Genomic DNA, 19349 nt, shown 5'->3' with positions numbered 1-19349 from the left:
CTGTTTCTCAATTATATTCCAGTCCAGAACCTTTTCAGGATCCAGAACCCTGTGGCTTCTCACCGGTTTAACACTTTGTGGAGGGAGTGAAGGCACGCGGCTTCATAGGACCAACTCTAAACCTTGCTTAAATGACCTTGCAGAAATAGTAAGGAGCCCAGAGCTCATCCTGGGAACAGGCCACACCCTGGCAGGTGTGGTCGCTAGACACAGAAGAGCCTTCTGCCCACAGATGTGTCCTTCACTGCTTAGCAGATTACTTGGATACTTACGTGGATTGAGATGTTTTTAATCTTTGTTATATTCACTTTTTGTTTCTTGACAGATGTCTAAAGCCTGGGTAGGAAATGTGTTATAATGGAGGAGAAAGTCCTGTTATAATGCAAATAATAAAAATGGCCACCCATTATCGATCCCTTAGAAGGGACTCTGCCCATCTAGAAGTGCTTTATTTGGATTTATCCCTCTCAGCTGTGGCTGGATGCTTGGTTCCCAATTCATAGTTAAGGCAATTACAGTGGAGGGAGAGAGAGAGGTAAAACCACTTGCCCAAGATCACACAGCAGGAGTAGTAGGATCCAGATTTGGGAGAGAGAGAGAGAGAGAGAGAGTGTGTGTGTGTGTGTGTGTGTATGTCTGTGTTTAGTGCCTGAACTTTTCCCCACCGCCTCCTAGAAAGTACCAAAGACGACATAAGCCCGGCTGGGGGGAAAAGAAGAGAAATGTAAAGAATTGGGGTATGGCCCAAGGAAGACAGGCCTGTAGTAGGGACTGGAGTTTTTGACAGTGTCTAGGGGCACAGAAAGACAGGGGGGAAAGACTGAGCAAGGTCTGGGACTGCCAGACAGAGGTGACATGACAGACTTCCATTTAAGGTGAAATCTCACTGTCAGTTGTCTCCATAGTTTAGGCAAGACAAAACAGTCCAGAATCTGCAGGATGGAAGACACATCTTGAAATGATCACAGTGTCTGAGGTCACGGGCAACGGTAAAGTTGTTACCACTCGAATTGGATTTTCTGCCGGAGAGACTTAAGCTGAGTGTGTGGCCGTGTGTCTAGCAGTAAAGTTGACCGGTGAGAAGTACTTAGGAATTTGCATTAAGGAGTAAAACCCAAGAAAGTGTTTTGGATTTTATGCCTCCTTTTCCCACGGCAGTATTTTTAACCAAATACCGTCTCAGCCCTCTACCTCCCCTGAGTGGTGACAGTGTAGCAGCTATCTTAAAGTTTGAGAATGTGTTGTTTGTAAATTGAATGACTAAATAATGATTGTGTTGTTGGTAGCTCTGTTGCACTTTAGGCATTAGGGTTCAGCCTGTCCTAGAGAACTTAGGGAATCAGAGCAGCCCCCAGGTCAATCAGTATCTGATCTCCATAAACTAACAGCTTGTCAATGGCACACAGAGGCACAGTCCCCCGAGATATCCTTCACGATGGGAGGAGGGGCCGGTCTTGAGGCTCTGTACACGTTCTCTTCTGTAACCCTCATTATAAAGCCACTTTGGGAGGTACAGCAGTCCAGGTATTTTAAAAAATAACCTGCTCCGCTGATCCTAAGTCAGGGAGAAGTTTCTGATGTGTGGAAGGAGGACTCTGGAACCAGAGGGGGTTCACATTCACTTCGCTTTTAACCAAGTAACCTTGGAGATGAGAAGAAACTTTTTGGCTTTTTGGCTTTTTGGTTTTCTCATCTGTAAAATGGGTTAATAATAGCAGCCTGCCTTACGGAGTTGATTGAGTTAGCGACGTGTGAACTGCTTAGAACAATTCACATATAAGTGAGTATTTAATAGAAGTTGGCATCATTGACCATTAAAACTTCTGTAGGAAAGTTCCAGGCTTGAGTGACCCAAGTCAAACCGGCCATTTTGATAGAATTAATTGAGAAATTGCCCATTTCGCTGTCGCTGAAGGGCTTAAGAGCTTGGGATCTGGAGCTGATGTTAGAGTGATGTTCTTTGGACAAATTATTGAGCCTCTCTGAGCTTCAGTTTCCTTATCTGCTGTGTAATATAATATACACTAAATTTAAACTATAACAATATCCACTCTATGGTATTACTTCAGAGTGAAACAAGTTAGTATGCATCATGTATACAAAGTCATTGGCCCATGCTTGTCACATCCGTTCTTACTATGATATGGTGGCCAAGTTAACCATTAGAATTAGATGTTTCTGTGGAGCCGAAGATTTTATATTTATCTCCTCCCTTTCCAGTCTTAAATTTTTTGCCTAGCAGAAAATACCACTCTGTGACTTGAATTATTTGACTGGACAAAACCAGTTAGTTGTCGAATGTAGTTTGTGCTCTCTGGGAACAGTTTAAGAGGCTTCTTGATTTTAATATCTGACCTCCCCAACATTTCATCTAAATGAAAGTCTTCATTTTCTATAGTAAATTTTGCCAGAAAACAGCAAATATTTTATTCTTTTGACTTGAGCAGTGTTTTCCAAGTGAGTCATTCTGAGCTCTTTAAGTGGAATGGGCACTCTGGTCATGAACTTCTCTGGAAGAGTTGGTTTTCTTGAAGGCAGGTGCTGCAGGGGGTGAGCTCTATGGGCCGAGGATGCAAAGAGCTTGCCCTTGCTTTGGGGGACATAGGTACGGGATTAAACTGGGAGTGATGTGAGGAGCCAGAGGCTTGGGGAAGGCCCCAGGGAAGAGTGACGTCTATGTGACCACATCTATGTGACCGGGAAGTGGTTGGGCCAAGAGAAAGGTGGGGAGTTGCAGATGGGTCCCCACGGTGGTGTCGGAGCGAAGCTGTGGGGGATGGTGAGATAGTGTCGTTTAAGGGGATAAGACCCTATCTCTGTGCATGAGAATGGATTCTACCACTCTTACAGGATGCTTGGGAGCTCCACAGATGTTTATAGATTTTTAAGATTTAATCATGCTCCCTGATGCATAATTGGTCCTGCCCTCACTTTCTGTGCGTGGGAAGAAGAGAGGCCTAGGGTAATGTGGCCAGTAGGAAGCGGGGCTTGGATTTGACCTGTGTCCACACTTGGAATCTAGCATTTTCTCTATTATACGGTGTCCATTGCAAAGCCGTACCAAGGAAATCCTCCCACCCAAAAAAGTAGCCAAGGGAAAGCTAGATGTGTGTCTGAGACAGAAGAAAGGGAGGAGGCGGGGATATGAAGTTATGTACTGTGTGCTGGGAAGCTAGAGAAGATGAGAGAGAGCCCAGAAGCTGGCTTTCTTGGTGTCATACAAGTGAAGGGCCTGGCGAGGGCACACATAGTTTGGAAGGGGGACCAGTTTCAGGGTCTCAGATTCCCAGCAGACTTGGTTCCTAGCAGAGTAAACTTATGCTGTGATTCCTGGGTTCTAGAGACAGTTTCATGGTACAGTCCAGGGGTCAAGAACATAGACTCTGCTTGCCTCGATCAGTCCCCGGTCTGCCGTTTACTAGCAAAGGGACCTTGGGCAGGGTAATCCTCTCTGCCTCAGGTTCTTCATCTGTCACACATGGATAACAGTCGTAGCTCCCTCAAAGTTATTGTGAAGATTCAATGAAATGATACCTGTGAATCCCTTAGAACAACGCCTGACACCCGGGAGGCACACACTGTCATGTTTATCCCTCAGTTTGTGCCGAGTGGCTAAGCGTAGCCTGCTGGAGAAGAGGTGGGCACTCATCCTGCCCCGTGGGCTATAGTTAGCTGAAGGAGGTTGATACGCGGCTGCTCTCTAAGCCCTTGGGGTCACCGCGATCGCTTGTAAGGTTCTCTCGTGTTTTGGCCAAGCTTCCACTCTGCTTCTGGGTGAGGTGAGCCCCCGTGACAAACAGGTCTGCGTGTTCGTGGAGGAGCCACCATCCACTGGGGGCCTCTGGGGAACTCCGGGCATTGAATGTACAACACGTGGTTTGTTCTTTATTTCTGTTTTGGTTTTGGCAGGAAACAGCAAGAGATTGACTCCAAAGATGCTATTATTTTGCATCAGTTTGCAAGACCTAACAATGGTGTTCCCAGTTTGTCTCCTTTCTGTTTGAAAATGGAAACTTACTTAAGGATGGCTGACTTACCCTACCAGGTACTTGTGTACGAACGGGTCTCACTGTCCCGACAGGAACATCAGAGGGGTGGTTCTCATCTCACAGGGTGGGAAGGGCTTGCCCTTGGTGCCGGAGGGGTGGGTGTGAAATTAGCACTGCCTGGTTCTTAGCAGCTGCTTCTAAGAGACTGGATTGTAAGGTCTGTTGATGTTCACACCTGGGTTAATGAGGGGATCCAAAGGGTTTGGATTTCTGTAGGTTTCAGGGTCATGGTATTTTTTTTTCCTGACATGCAATAGGCCTTGGTTAAGCTTGGGGAGGCCTCTTGGGCAGTGGTTAATTAAGGTAGGTGTACCATTGCTGTACATGGTTTTTTCCTTGAGATTTCTGTTTGACAGCATTATATTTTGTCTCTCATGAGTCTGGGGGGCAGAGGACCTGGCAGGCCACCAGGGAGATAGTGAGATAGCTGTAGATTTTGGAAGAACATGTCCACAGTGCTCCACCTTCTGTTTGGGTGACTTTTGGGGAAACATTCGCTCATTTCAGCATCAGAGAATGAACATGGGAATGTATTTAATGGTATCTATTTCTCTGTGAGTTGTGTCTCACAAATTTGGCAAGTTGTGTTTTCATTGTTATTCAGTTCTAAGTATTTTTACAAAAAATTTTCCTGTCTCTTTTTCTTTTTCATGTAATATCCAGCTATACACACGTTTTTTAAGCTTTGATTTTTGTCATTTTTTAAAAAAGATTTTTAAAATTTATTTGACAGACAGAGATCACAAGCAGGCAGAGAGAGAGGAGAAAGCAGGCTTCCCTCGGAGCAGAGAGCCCAATGTGGGGCTCCATCCCAGGACCCTGGGATCATGACCGGAGCTGAAGGCGGAGGCTTTAACCCACTGAGCCACCCAGGCGCCCTGTCTTTGTTTTTTAATTATGTGATCAGAACAGATAGTCTCTATCTTGATTTCTTGAAATTTACAGAGGCTGTCGCCTAGTGTGGCTAGTTTTTATGAATGTGGAAGATTATCCCATGTTCTCCGTTTAGGTGAAGAGCTCTCTAGATTTACTTACTTGAGCATTTGTTTAGTGGATTATTTAGATCTTGGACATCTCTGCATATTTTCTGTTTGCCTGTTCTAGTATTTCTTCAAGGAGTGGATTAAGATATCCACGGGTATTTGTTGACTTCTCTTTTCTTCCTGCCATCATCTGGGTTCTTGCTTTATGTCAGAGATCATATGGTTAGGTACATGCAATGTGGAAGATCACATTCGTACCCTTTTGCTTCTTTTCCCCGTATATACAGCACCTGGCTGTGTCTTCTGCTTCTTATTTTTACCTCTTGAACTTTATATCATCAAATACTGAGATTGGTTCTCCAGCTCTCTTCTGGTTCGTATTTGCTTGGGATGCCCTTCTCCATCCCCTTCCTCTATTTTTTTTGAATCTGTCTTTCATAGACAGCGTATTACTTGTGGCCAATCTAAGAGTCCTTAATTGGTGCATTTTATTCATTTATACTTGTAATTATTGTTTAACTCTGAGATATCTCTAACGTCTTTCTCCCTCCCTCTTTCTTTTCCCTCCCGCCCGCCCGCTTGCTTGCTTGCTTTCTTTCTTCTTTCTGACGTCTTACTTAGTGTTTTTTTTCCCATTATACTTGGCTTTTAAAAATTTTTTCTTGTTTTCTGCATTCTAGTGGGTAGATAAGAAGGAACTTCCTTACCACTTAAAACAAATTCTATTTTTGTTCTCGTGGCGGTTGCGCCTAAGATCCAACTTTGAGTTTATTTATCCCTATTATCATTTCTCAAGTGCAGGTTGGTCCTTTGATGATACAAGGATCGTACAGGTTCACGTGAACTTTGCGTCTCTCTTTTCCAAGCCCTGATCCCCAGCGTGTTGTTGTTGTCTAATGTTTTAATTCTGGAATTTTGGAAATCCTTTCCTTTTTTCCTGATTCTTTTTTAGGCAACAGGGCTTACTCAGTCTGACTAGCCTTGTTTCCCATGTATCTTCTCCTCTGGGATTATTTATCCTCTTATTTGAGGACTTTCATGGTGCATATGTTCAGATTGAGCCTTTATGCAGCAAACCTCCAGTGGCTTTGCACACTTGATGATGCCTTTATTTCTCCCTCATGTTTGAAATGTCTGTGTTCCAAGTTCTTTGCCTTCAGGGCTTTAAAAATATTACTCCCTTGTCTTTCTGCATTGGTATTGCTATTGAAAAACCTGATGTTTTTCTCTCTTTCTCTCTGGAAGCTTTTAGAATTTGAACTTAATCTCAGTAACTTACATTTCACTAATATGTGCCTTCACTAATATATATTTTGTTTGGTCCTTTCTAAACTCTTGTAGTATAAAGTCTTGAATCTTTTTTAAATTCTGGGGAATTATTAACTTTCTTCAAATACTTCCTTTTCTTTTTGATTTGTTTTAGCCTTCTTTTTGTCCCCTATTCTCCGGATACTGAAATCTCTGCTTTTATTTTCTCTATCTCTGAATATACTCCTTCATCTTTTCTTCTTCCTTCTGGATGGATTTCTCTTCCCGGCATCCCATGGCCTCTCTCTGTTCTCTTCTCGCGTCTATCGTACTGCTTATCTGTTGTGTTCAATGTCTGTATTTTTCTCCTTCATATTTCTTCTTGGTTTGTATTACAGTTTCTTCTTTTATGCCTTAGAGGATCTCTCTTATGCTAATTAAAATCGGTCTGTCCCCGAGATCCTGCTTCATGGTGCGGAACGTCCGTTGCTCTTCTGTGACAGCAGTTGTGTGCGTTCTGTGTCGCCTTTGGTTTGAGATTCCCTTTTTTGCCAGAGATGTCCACTCTCCTGCCTGGGGACTTGTACAGGGCAAAGGCCAGAGCTCAGGCTACAGGTTGTGTGCCTCTGAGGGGATGTAAGAAAAGTAAGGGTGCCCCAGGCACCCCCAAAGCACTTTGGTCCTACTGGTTTGCTGCCTTTCCTCCAGGGAAGGTGGCTCCGACTGGTCAGGGGCTCACCTGTAAGCTCCGACAAAGTGGCAGCACTGGGAGGAGGGGTCTCCCTTGCAGGTAACAGAGCAGCTGGACCAAGCTCTTGGCTGCTGGGATGATGTTAGCTCGGCAGCTCCCAGTGCCCCCACCGACCCCTCAAACCTGTGCTTTCTGAGCCAGTTTCTCTGCAGAGGAATGGTTGGGGTGGCAGGGACCCTCCTAAGGTGGTGCTGGGATGAGATGCGTGGCAGCCCCTTTGGCTCAGCAAGTGCCATTACGGAGGCCCCACCGAGGAAGTGATAGAGTGACACCTAACTGGACTGCTGGACTGTGGGGGCAGTGCTGTGGGAGGGCACAGCCTGTCTGGGGACTGGAAGGAGGTTGCTTAAGACTGGGACCTGGAAGGCAAGGGCTGAGTCTAGAGAGAGGAATGGGGAGATCATTCAGGACTTTGTAAACCAGGAGTAGAGCAGAAATCAGCACTGAGGACAGACAAAGCTTGAAGCCGCTAGATGCAGTGGGTCAGATTTGAAAGATTGCTGTTGAGCTTGGCATTGGCAGCCAGCACTGGAAGACACATGTCACGGAGGGGCTCCGGTTGAAGGAAGAGGCCTGCCGTGCTACCCTTTCCCCTCTTGCCTTCAAGCCTGCAAGCGCTGGACCAGGAGCCAGACTGCCTCCATCCCTGTCGCAGAGCGGCTGCTTTTAGTGGGTGTGACAAGGGCAGCAGGACACACGTCTCACTGGGAAGTCTGAAGCTAGTGCCGAGGCCATCGAGGAGGTGGCCACCTACCCCCTTGCAAAATTATTATTTCTTGTTAAGTATATATGTATGTATTTTAAAAGAAAGGTGTAGGCGTGTTTTTCCTTCAGCAAAGTCTCTGTGGAAAATAAATGGAGGGGCAGAAATTTAGGGCAGAGAGCTCAGGGCAGAGATTTAGGCAAGAGAAAATGGTTCTGTGGTTTAGAAGGCTGCTCTGTGCCTGCCGCCGTGGGTGCCTTGGGACTGTGTGCCCTCAGTGAGGGGCTGGGTTGATGCAGGCAGTGCCTGGGAAGTGCTTGGCGGGGTGGGGGTGGGGCATCGCCTGTGCTCATCAGTACAGAGGCATTTTGTCAGAGATCCAGGAAGCTCTACACTCTGCCCCTTCTTTGCTCTGTGCCTTGAAAAAGAAAAGATTAAAATGTCATATTCCTAAGAGCTCGACTTTATATTTGAAGCTTTTTTTTTTTTTTAATGTTTTAACCAGAGAGAGACTGAAATAAATATTTAATGGCCATTAGTAGAAACTCAAAGGCTTTTTTTAAAAAAAAAAAACAAAACCTTCAGGGCACCTGGGTGGCTCAGTGGGTTAGGCCGCTGCCTTCTCAGGGTCCTGGGATCAAGGCAGGGAGCCTGCTTCCCTCTCTCTCTCTGCCTGCCTCTCCATCTACTTGTGATTTCTCTCTGTAAATAAATAAATAAATAAAATCTTTAAAAAAAAAACAAAACCCTTCCTCTATTGGTCACAGTCACTTATCTTTCCATCTTTTAAAAGTAAGATCACACATGTTGGTAGGTCAATTTCAGAAACTTTTCATTGTGTAATAATTATAGATTTGTAGGAAGATGCAGAAAAATTATAAGGAAGCCCTGCAGATATGGTTAATTTTTTTTTTCAAATCGAAAATAACTTTACCTTTTTTTCCCTGATTACATAGAGATGACATATGGTCCTTATAAGAATTTCAAGCAATACACAGAGTGTGAATGAAAATCCCCTCTCATCTTATAGCTAGAGATCACCATCACTAAAACTTCGGGCCACCCTTCCATACATTTCTACAGACACACACAAAGATGCCTACATTGTTTGCTGTAACTGATTGTATAAGAAGCCTGTATTTCACACAGTAACTTTTTTTAAATATGAGAAAGACAAAGAAAGAAATTGACTCCTTTGGAATTCTCTGCTCTGGCTTTCAGCCCTAACTTTATTTATTTATTTTTTTAAAGATTTTATTTATTTTTTTATGAGAGCAAGAGCAAGTATGAATGGGGAGCAGAGGAAGAGGGAGCAGCAGGCTTTCTGCTGAGCAGGGATCCCGATGTGGGGCTCGATCTCAGGACCCCAGGATCATGACTTGGGCTAAAGGCAGACGTCTAATCGACTGAGCCACCCAGGCACCCCCAGCCTTAACTTTTGATTGTTCTCTTTATTTGCTGATATTATCTGTACCCACCCACCTTTTATTTTTTTGTGTTGAAATTTTGTGTCTGTAAAGCTACAGACAAGTTAAAAGCCTAACACTCTGAATACCCATATGCCTTTCACCTAGATTTACCAATTATTGCCTTTTTTCCTTTTTTGCTTTGTTTCTCTCGGTATAAACCTTTGTGAACAACTTTTTATGAACCATTTGAAAGTAAGCTGCAGAAATCATGATACTTTACCCCTTACTACTTCAGTATGCATCTCCAAAAAAAAAAAAAAAAAGGACTATGTACGGTAGTTTTGTAGTAAAAAAAAAAAAGGAGTTTTTTTTTTTACTACAAAACTACCGTACATAGTTGTAAAGGGAAGTACTTTGTTTTTTCCTTTCTATGAGGGAGAAAACCCAGTTTTTCCCTACTGTGTATTTCTTTCCTCTGAGTTCTTTCCTCTGAGTTTCCTTTCCTACTAATGTAGAACACTTCACGGCTGATACTTCTGGTCACCAAATGTGTGGATGTCCCCTCCCCCCACCAACACCAGGCAACTCTCTGTGACATGATCTGGATGTCCTATAATTTATTTCAATTCTGACACTCTCTACCCAGAGACAGTGTCATAACCCACAGGTTAAGGGCTCAGTCCCACAGACTGTATCCTTCCCCCCTACGGAATTCAGGGAAATACCTATGTTAACTAGTTTATTAAAAACATATGTTAAAAGATACAAATGAGCAGCCAGATGCAGTGGTGTATAGGGTGAGGTCTGGGAGGCTCTGGGTGCGGGAGCTTCTGTTCTGTGGGGTTGGGGCATCTCCCCCTCCCCATATGGATGTATCTGCCCATCTGGAAGCTCTCTGAACCCCATACTTTTGGGATTTTATGGAGACTTCCTCACATTGGCATGATCAAGTATTCAGTCCATTTCCAGCCCCTCCTCTTGCTCTGAAGGATGGGGAGGGGCTGAACATTCCTGGCTGCTAATCCAGGTTTGATCTTTCTGGTGACCAGCCATCCAAGGAGCCCACCCAGAGTCACCTTATTAAGACATAAGATGCTCCTAGTGCTCTTATCACTTAGGAATTATTATAAGGCTTTGAGGGGCTCTGTGTGAGGAACTGGAGGCAGAGACCAACATATGAATTTCTTATTTTTTTTTTTTTTAAGATTTTATTTATTTATTTGACAGACAGAGATCACAAGTAGGCAGAGAGGCAGGCGGAGAGAGAGAGGGAAGCAGGCCCCCAGCTGAGCAGAGAGCCCGATGCGGGACTTGATCCCAGGACCCTGAGATCATGACCTGAGCTGAAGGCAGAGGCTTAACCACTGAGCCACCCAGGTGCCCCTGAATTTCTTATTATTTCATAACAGGGGATGCCTGGATTTTTTGGCCAATGTGTTATAATCCACAAAAGTTGCTCAAATTATCTCAAATGTAGCCAATGGGAGACCTTTCAAGATGGCTCCAGGGCCACAGTGAATGTAATGGATATATATTTAGTTGAAAAGTGAGGGACCATGACGAGTGTAGCAAGTCAGTGTCCCAAGACTTTGGGATTTAAGGTCCCCATTTCAGAGTGGTGAAGACGATGTTAATACTCATGATGAAGGCACTTGTCAGACATTTCATGTGCATTTTCTCACTTAATCCTACAACTATTGTTATCCCCATTCTGTAGATGAGGAAATTGAAGCCCAGGAAAGAGTAAGGGAGACCCAGGGAGGACCAGGGTCACACTGAATAAATGATGGAATGAGATTTTAAAACTCAAAAGCTATGGCTTTCATGGCTATTCTGATAATACAGTGTAAGTGTAAATTAATCTCTGCTAGGGCAGACTTGCAGGGGGAAACTTCAGCTCAGAAAAAATAAAGAGGATTTATCTCCTCACGTTTCTTCTCAGAATTACTTTCAGAAAACTACCCTCAGTGGGCCAGTCAGACTCCAACTGCTTAAATAAAACAGGCCAGGAGTTCTTGAATATATTTAAGGAAGTTAAGGAAAATTAAGTATTATTTTTAAAAGATATGTTTTTAACAGTCATATAACCAGTTCTGAAAAATTGAAGTTCATGGAAAGCTCATCTGCCTCTCATAGTTTTGCCATTTACTTTCAACATTTTTGTGCTTCTCTTTTTAAATATTTCTTGAATTCATATATTTTTTAATTATATATAATTATAGATTCTCTAAAATGATGTCTTCTATTTTTTTGTCCAGGAGGCAAAATACATTTTTTTCAGTTGATCTTTTTTTATGTTTATTTTTATTGGAGTATAGTTGACAGACAATGTTATATTAGTTTCAGGTACACAACAATGATTTGACAATTATATACATTACAAAGTATTCACCACAATAAGTGCAGCTATCATCTGTCCCCATACAAAATTATTATAATATTATTGACTGTATTCCCCATGCTGTACTTTTCATCCCTGTGATTCATTTATTTTATAACTGGAAGTATGTACCTCTGAATCCCCATTCACCTATTTCACCTAACCCCTACATCCCTTCCCTCTGGCAGCCACCACTTTACTTTCTGTATTAATGAGTCTGTTTCTGTTTCTTTGGTTGGCTTTTTAGATTCCACATATAAATGATAAGGTATTTGTCTTTTCTGTCTATTTCACTTAGCATAATATACTCTAGCTCTCTCCATATTGTTGCAAATGGCAAAATTTCATGCTTTTTTATGGCTGAGTAATATTCCATTCTGTCTATCTATCTATCTATCCATCCCATATCTTATTTATGCATTTGCCTACTGATGGACACTTGGGTTGCTTGCATAGCTTGGCTATTGTAAAGAATGCTTCAGTAAACATAGGGGAGTGTATATCTTTTCAAATTAGTGTTTTATTTTCTTTGGGTAAACACGTAGTAGTGGAATCACTGGATTGTATGGTGTTTCTGCTTTTAATTTTTAAAAAAAGATTTATTTATTATTTATTTGAGAGAGAGGGTGCATGCACACATGGCGGGAGGACAGAGTGAGAGAAAAACTCAAGCAGACTCTGCACAGAGTATGGAGCTCGATGTGGGGCTTGATTTCACAACCCTGAGATTGCTACTGAGCTGAAACCAAGAGTCAGACACATAACTGACAGTGCTGTCAGGTGCCCCTGTTTTTAATTTTTACTGTTTTAATTCATACTGTTTTCCATAGCAGTTGCAACAATTAACATTCCCACCAACAGAGCATGAGGGTTTTCTTTTTCCTACATTCTTGCCAACACTTGTTTCTTGACTTTTTGATAATATTCTGGCTGGTGTAAAGTGATATCTCATTGTGGTTTTGATTTGCATTTCCCTGATGATTAGTGATGTTGCACATCTTTTCGTGCATCTTTTGGCTATCTATATGTCTTTTTTGGAAAAATGCCTGTGCTCGTCCTCTGATCTTGTAAAAATTGGATGATGATGGTGATGATGATTATTTTAGTGTTGAGTTGTAGGAGTTCTTTATAAATTTTGGACATTAACTCCTTATTGGATATATCACTTGCAAATATTTTTTTCCATTTGGCAGGGAGCCCTTTTGTTTTATTGATGGTTTCCTTTGTTGTGCAAAAGCCTTTTAGTTTGATAAAGTCCCAGTTGTTTTTTGTTTTATTTATTTATTTATTTATTTATTTGCTTTTGTTTCCTTTGCCTGAGGAAACAGATCCAGAAAAATATTGTTAATGCTGATGTCTAAGAGACTACTCTGTATGTTTTCTTTTAGAAATTTTATGGTCTCAGATCTTACATTTAGGTACATAATCTATTTTGAGTTTATTTTTGTGTGTAGTGTAAGAAAGTTGTTCAGTTTCATTCTTTTGCATATAGCTCTCTAGGTTTCCCAACACCATTTACTGAAGAGACTGTTTTTTTCTATTGTATATTCTTGCCTCCTTTTTCATAGATTAATTGACCGTATAAGCATGGGTTTATTTCTGGTCTCTATTCTGTTCCCTTGATCAATATGTCTGTTTTTATGCCGGTATCCATACTGTTTTGATTATTGTAACCAGGGAGAATGATACATCTAGCTTCCTTCTTCTTTCTCAATGGCTTTGACTATTCGGGTCTTTTATAGTTCTATACAAATTAGGATTATTCATTCTAGTTCTTTGAAAAATATTAATAGGATTTTGGTAGGGATTGAATTGAATCTGTAGATTTCTATGGGTAATACTGACATTTAAATAATTTTAATTCTTCCAATCCATGAGCATGGTATATTTTTCTATTGTGTTGTCTTCAGTTTCTTTCATCAGTGTGTTATAGTTTTCAGAGTTTTGGTCTTTAATCTCCTTGGTTAAATTTATTCCTAGGTATTTTTTTCTCTTTCAATGCAATCGTAAATGGGATTATTTTCTTAAGATCTCTTTCTGCTAGTTCATTATTAATGTATAGAAATGCAACAGATTTCCATATATTAATGTTGTGTTCTGCAACTTTACTGAGTTAATTTGTTCTAATAAGCTTTTGGTGGAGACTTTAGGGTTTTCTATATATAGTAACATGTCATCTACTAATAATGACAGTTTTACTTCTTCTTGCCAATTTGGAAGCCTTTTATTTCTTTTCCTTGTTTGATTGCTGTGGCTAGGACTTCTAGTACTATGTTAAATAAAAGTGGCAAGAGTGGACATCCTTATCTTGTTCCTGATCTTAGAGGAAAATCTTTCAGCTTTTCACCATTGAGTATGACATTAGCTGTGGGTTTTTTACTTATGACCTTTAATCTCTTGAGGTATGTTCCCTCTCTACTCACTTTGTTGAGAGTTTTCATCGTGAATGGATGTTGAATTTTGTCAAATACTTTTTCTGAATCTAAAAAATAAAATTTTTGATAACAAAAACCTACTAGGACTTTCATTTCCATAAGAATCAATCATTAATTTTTGTTACTCCAGTTTTTAAAAGGGGTCTAGATAAAAATGTACCAAATATTCTTATTACCAACAGTAATAAGAAAAGGGGAATATACACTGTACAGTGGAAGCACGGAGGAATGGAGGTGATGTTTGTACTTTGGGGAAATAGTTCACTGACCAGGTGAACTAAATATCTAAATTTTGAGTAATTTGAACTAAATATTTTAGGATGGATATGACTTGGCAGAATTTGGAGAAAAGGATTCTTATAAAAAGTAAAGTGTGTACAAAGTCAGAGAGGTGGCAAAGACCTTGATGTGTTTGGGTGTGGGCAGTTGGAATTCAGAAGCCTGGAGGACTTGATAGCAAGGCTGGGCAGATGGGCAGCGGCCAGATGGTACAGGCCTAGACTGCTATGTGGAAGGGATTAGAATAGGCCCGTTAAAAACCACCGGATAATTCTGAGCAGCAGAGATCTTGGATCTCGTTGGCATCGCAAACAGTTTTTTCTGATGTCAGTGTGCAGGGTAGAATCTGTCTGCAAATGACAGGAGTCCTGAAGGGGATGTGTTAGGATGATATGGGCCGTATCAAGAATTCACCTGAAGCAGGTGCTAGGGTCTATGGTAAATTTACATCCTTAGTGTACAAATTACAAGAATATCTGATGTCCTAGAAGCTTTTGGAGGTATGTGACATTTCTCGTGGTCAATATCAGGGGGAACATCTAGTGCCTGGCCAAGGAGTGGGGGCAGCAAATGCCGCTCTAACTCCCAGTGTTCATAAAGTGTGTGACTCCCTCACCCCTACTCCGCTCCATCTGGGACCATGTCTTCTGAGATGCTGTAAGATTCTAGTATGGTTGTGAGTCAAAGGGAAACTTATCAGAGATACAGAGCTCTAGGCACCATTCCCAGGATTCTGATGCAGAGGTCTGGGCTGGGGCCCAGGAATCTACATTTTAACTGGTCCTGGATTGGAGTCTGTTGGATGCACTTTCTTACTCTTAAGTGTTATAATTTCTGTGGCCACTTGTGTGCAGTGTAGTGGTATTAAGCATTATTCAGGCGTAAGTTGCTGGGATTCAGATAAGGTCTTTGGTTAGTAAGTAGCCTGGACAGTGCAAGCCTTGTTATGGTTTATTTTCACTGTTCTGCGTCTGTGGCTTGTTCTTACGTTGTAACTAGACCAGCTGTTGCCTGGATCATTTCAACACTACCTCTCCTCTCTAGTCTTTTTTTGTAACAATATACCAGAGCTCAAGATGAAATCTATGGGAATAAAGTAATGTCTTCATTTGAGGTAAATCCTTTTTCTTTTTCTCCAAGAGTAGCTATTTGTTGTCTTAAAGAGTTTATGTGCTGAGTTCATTCACTTGCACAGTACAGTCACTATCAAATATAGGGTTGGGATGTTTGTTTCTTATACCCATCCAGTGAAATTTAAATAAAACATTGCTTTTCTCTTTTCAAAATTTACTCTGCTTAGAATTATTTTGGTGGAAAACTTTCTGCTCAAGGGAAAATGCCTTGGATCGAATATAATCATGAAAAAGTTTCTGGCACCGAATTCATAATTGACTTTCTGGAAGAGAAACTTGGAGTGAATTTAAACAAAAACCTTGGCCCGCATGAAAGAGCCATTTCCAGAGCAGTGACCAAGATGGTGGAGGAGCACTTCTACTGGTGAGTCCCGCGGGCACGCTGGGAGAGTGCCCAGGGCCTTTACGGGCCTTTGGAATAAGCCCAAGTCCAGTTTCACTTTTCAGACTCTCCCCAACCTTTTTAAAGTTTTCTACATTCTGACTGACCTTGGGGTTGAAGTTATGACCATGAATTTCCAGGTGTCTAGCTAGACCAAAGGTAGACAGGCATTTTCTGTAGAGGTCCGGCTAGCACCTATTTCAGATTTTATGGGCCATGGCTCTGCTGCCACTCCTTAAACTTGGCCATGGTCATGCCAAAGCAGCCATGGATGACCTGGGAATGATGAGCAGGACTCTGTTTCAGTGAACCGATAAAAACACTGACATTTGAATTGCATTTAATACTAAATATTGTTCTTCTGAGTTTTTCCCCCAACCACTTAAAAATGTATTCTTTTGTTAAAAATGTATTTTTAAAAGCTTTTTTGCGTTTTAAAATTTTGATTCATTATTTATTTATTTTAGAGAAAGAGAGAGAGAGCGAGCGAGCATGAGAGCAAGGGGAGAGGCAGAGGGAGAGGGAGAGAGAGAGAGAGAATCCTGAGCAGACTCCACTCCAAGCTCAGAGCCCAACCTGAGGCTCTAACTCATGACCTTGAGATTATGACCTGAGCTGAAATCAAGAGTTGGACACTTAACTGACTGAGCTACCCTGGTGTCCCCTCCCACAACCATTTAGCAATGTGGAACCTTCTTAGCCTTCGGGCTGTGTTTGCTGACCCCTGATCTAGACTGTAGCTCGCTGAGGTGAGGAAGGTGTTTCAACTGACTCTGCTCTTTACCAGTAGAAACTGCTGAATAACATACTGTTACATCAGACACCCAGAGGAGGGAATGGAGACCAAGTCAGGATAGAAGTCTCACATAAAGGAATTATTCAAGCTTTGTAAAATTATCGTCAGTTTTCCTTAGACGACAAGAGCTTCTCTGTGTTCCAGAAGTCAGGGGTCCTAATGCTCTCTGAGCGTCTTTGCCCCGCCTGGTGACTCCTGGGTATGTCCCTTGTCTGAACCGTCACGTGTTGTGTGGGGAGTTGCCCGAGTTCTGTGAGTGGCCCGGTGCTGGCTAGGACCTCTGACTTCAACAGACACAGGTCTTCTTGGTTTACAAACTCATTGTCATGTGGGTTTTTTTCTTTGCCTTTCATCCGTTATCTGTAGTTTTAGTGCCTTTCTGGACACCCCAGTAGATAAGAGAAATTTTCTCCCTGATGTCTCTAAATTTATTTTGTTCCAAAGACTTAATTAAGAGTCATGAAACCACTGTTCTGGCATTCAGTGTCACTCCTGGGCCAGGTGCTTGCCGGTAGCTTTCACCTCCCCCACCAAGAGATGCCCACTTAGTGTAGATGGTTCTTCCCTGCCACCTTCCGATCTCATCAGTTGGGCCCTCTTTCTCCATGGAAACTTGCTTGTTCTTTCTAAGGAAAACTTGCTGTTCCCTCTCTTGGATCTTAAGGGACTCTCTATTTCTCTTTTCCTCTTTCTGCCTGCGCTTCTTGCCCAGTTCATTTCAGGGAAGACCTGAAGTGTCGCTTCCTCTTCCCCCTCCCACGGTAGGGGTGAGGAGGTAGGAGCAAGGAGGGAACCCGGCAGAGAGTGGTGGCAAGGGTGCAGATTAGCCTGGAAGTCATCATAGACTCCGTGTTCCTGGAATGAACGCAGGTCTCTTCTGGAGGACACCCGCGGAGAACTGTCGTGACCCTCATCTTCTGGAGTGCAGGGCTTCACTGTGGACGACTGCACGTGTTATGCTGAGCCTCAGAGAAAAGCCCGCGAGACAGAGCCCATCTCACCTCTTGCCACGTTCGGGTCCCTACTTTGCAGCAATTGAGTGAAATGCAGAACCAGCACAGGGCCACCCTGACCCTTTGTGCCTTCTTTGGATGGAGCCCTCCAAAGAGCTACCTTGTTTGATGGGCCCATTAATGCCGAGAGCTCTTGCTTTGTGAGCTGCCTGAAAAGAAGCCAAAAGTCACCATACATTTCCCTTAGTACTTGTGCTCCAGCTCCTTGATTTTTGTATTGGTTCTTAAAATGTATATTCCAGTCAGAAAGACTTTGATTGAGCTAAGCAGGGTCGGGCCTGGTTAGTACTTGGATGGGAGAAAGACTTTGATCGAGCAGCAAGACCCCCAAGTACCACCTGTCCCTGCTTTTGGCTCTGGGTGTGCAGGCGTTCTGTATGTTTACTTCCTGGTGGAAGTTCATCTGCTCTTTCCCTCCCCTTCTCTCCTGGCACCAGCCCCAGCTAATACTTGAAGGGAGGCAGCTCTTGGTGGGGGTGGGCGGGTGGAGGGTGAGTGGGAGAGTTGGGAGCTGGTACTCTGGTGGGGAAGAATCTCAGTTCCATGGACCATAAACACCCACGTGCTTGGGGGAGTTGCTTAGGTCACACATAGACTCTTCTAAGGATAATTTTGTTTCTCTAATCTGCTTTTGAATTACAAAATACATTTTCTGGGGGGGCGGGGATTAGCTACTATTTCTCATGTGTGTCTCCTCAAAGGTTAATTTGAGAAAGAAATAGTGAAGGTGGGAGGTCAGGTCTTGATAGAGATACAAATATCCAGTGCACTTTCAAAGAAAAATTCCCCAATTCCTTCAGTTCCCTTTGGTCCCTAGCAGCAGAAGGAAAAACAAGCCTTCCTCTATTTCATAAAGCTCCCCAACCTTTAGTCATGTTGTAGCTTTGGGGAGACCTTGAACAGGCTTTCCCCAGAGCTCTAAATCCCAAAGGAGTAAAGAGCCCTGTCCCTCCGGTAAGAAAATGCCCAAGACAAAGAGTCTGTGGACGCTTTCCATCAGGTTCCTCTCCTGCTCCCCTTTTCCGTGTCTCAGAGGCCACACACAAAATGTGCAAGCATGGAAACGGTGGCCAGCATGAGGAATGGACCACTGTCTGCAGGAAAATATTACAAGGATGAGCTTTTCATGAGAGCTTGTTAAATTCCGAACGTGTGAGCTCCAAGGTTGGGTCTGTGTTCGCAGCGGTGGAGGAGATGAAATCAGTTGTTTGACTCAATGGAGTCGAATCATCTGGAGTTTTCAGATATGTTTATTTGATCTGAAACTGTGAAAACACTCCAGGTAGGATTTTCTAAAAAGCGAAGACAATGGAAAGCTGGCATTGTTACGTAAATACCACCCCAGCATCCCAAGGCTCTGATTCTGGTTTGTTCAAATAAGCACACTAAGTAAAAGAGGTTTTTCTTGAACTTAAAATCCATACCAGCATGTCCCACTTACATAACTATTATTGAACATGAAGAAGACAAGTTTTTATCCTCTTTGTTCTACTGAGTGCTTAAGTTAGATCCAGTGCAGGCAAGTTGGTATGAAGGGCAGTACGAGAGACAGGGGGTTAAATTAGTGGAACAAAATTGCTTTGGGAACAGATACTATGATTTCTGTATGACAGGCTAGTGTAGTAAGAGTCTTGTAGCCCTTGGGGCACCTGGGTGGCTCAGTGGGTTAAAGCCTCTGCCTTCGGCTCAGATCATGATCCCAGGACTGTGGGATGGAGCCCTGTATCGCACATGGAGGTCTCTGCTCAGCAGGGAGCCTGCTTCCTGCCTCCCGCTCCCCCCCCCCGC

At 42.7% G+C, this 19349-nt stretch overlaps 1 protein-coding gene across 4 annotated transcripts in view; it reads left to right on the top strand.

Annotated features, from left to right (window-relative positions):
- Nucleotides 1-19349, top strand: part of FAXC (failed axon connections homolog, metaxin like GST domain containing) — a 76103-nt gene that overhangs the window by 2387 nt on the left and 54367 nt on the right. For all 4 annotated transcript variants that reach the window (XR_009404504.1, XM_059401099.1, XM_059401098.1 and 1 more), the window contains 2 exons: nt 3910-4045; nt 15538-15734. Coding sequence is in view for 3 of the 4 variants with exons in the window: in XM_059401099.1 (XP_059257082.1) it covers nt 3910-4045; nt 15538-15734 (333 nt within the window). In the remaining variant the exon portion in view is untranslated. The remainder of the gene's footprint in view (nt 1-3909; nt 4046-15537; nt 15735-19349) is intronic.

This window comes from Mustela nigripes, chromosome 5 (assembly GCF_022355385.1).
Source record: "Mustela nigripes isolate SB6536 chromosome 5, MUSNIG.SB6536, whole genome shotgun sequence".
NCBI lineage: Eukaryota > Metazoa > Chordata > Mammalia > Carnivora > Mustelidae > Mustela > Mustela nigripes.
Note: the sequence above shows the minus strand (reverse complement) of the source record. Positions and strands in the feature narration are given on the sequence as shown.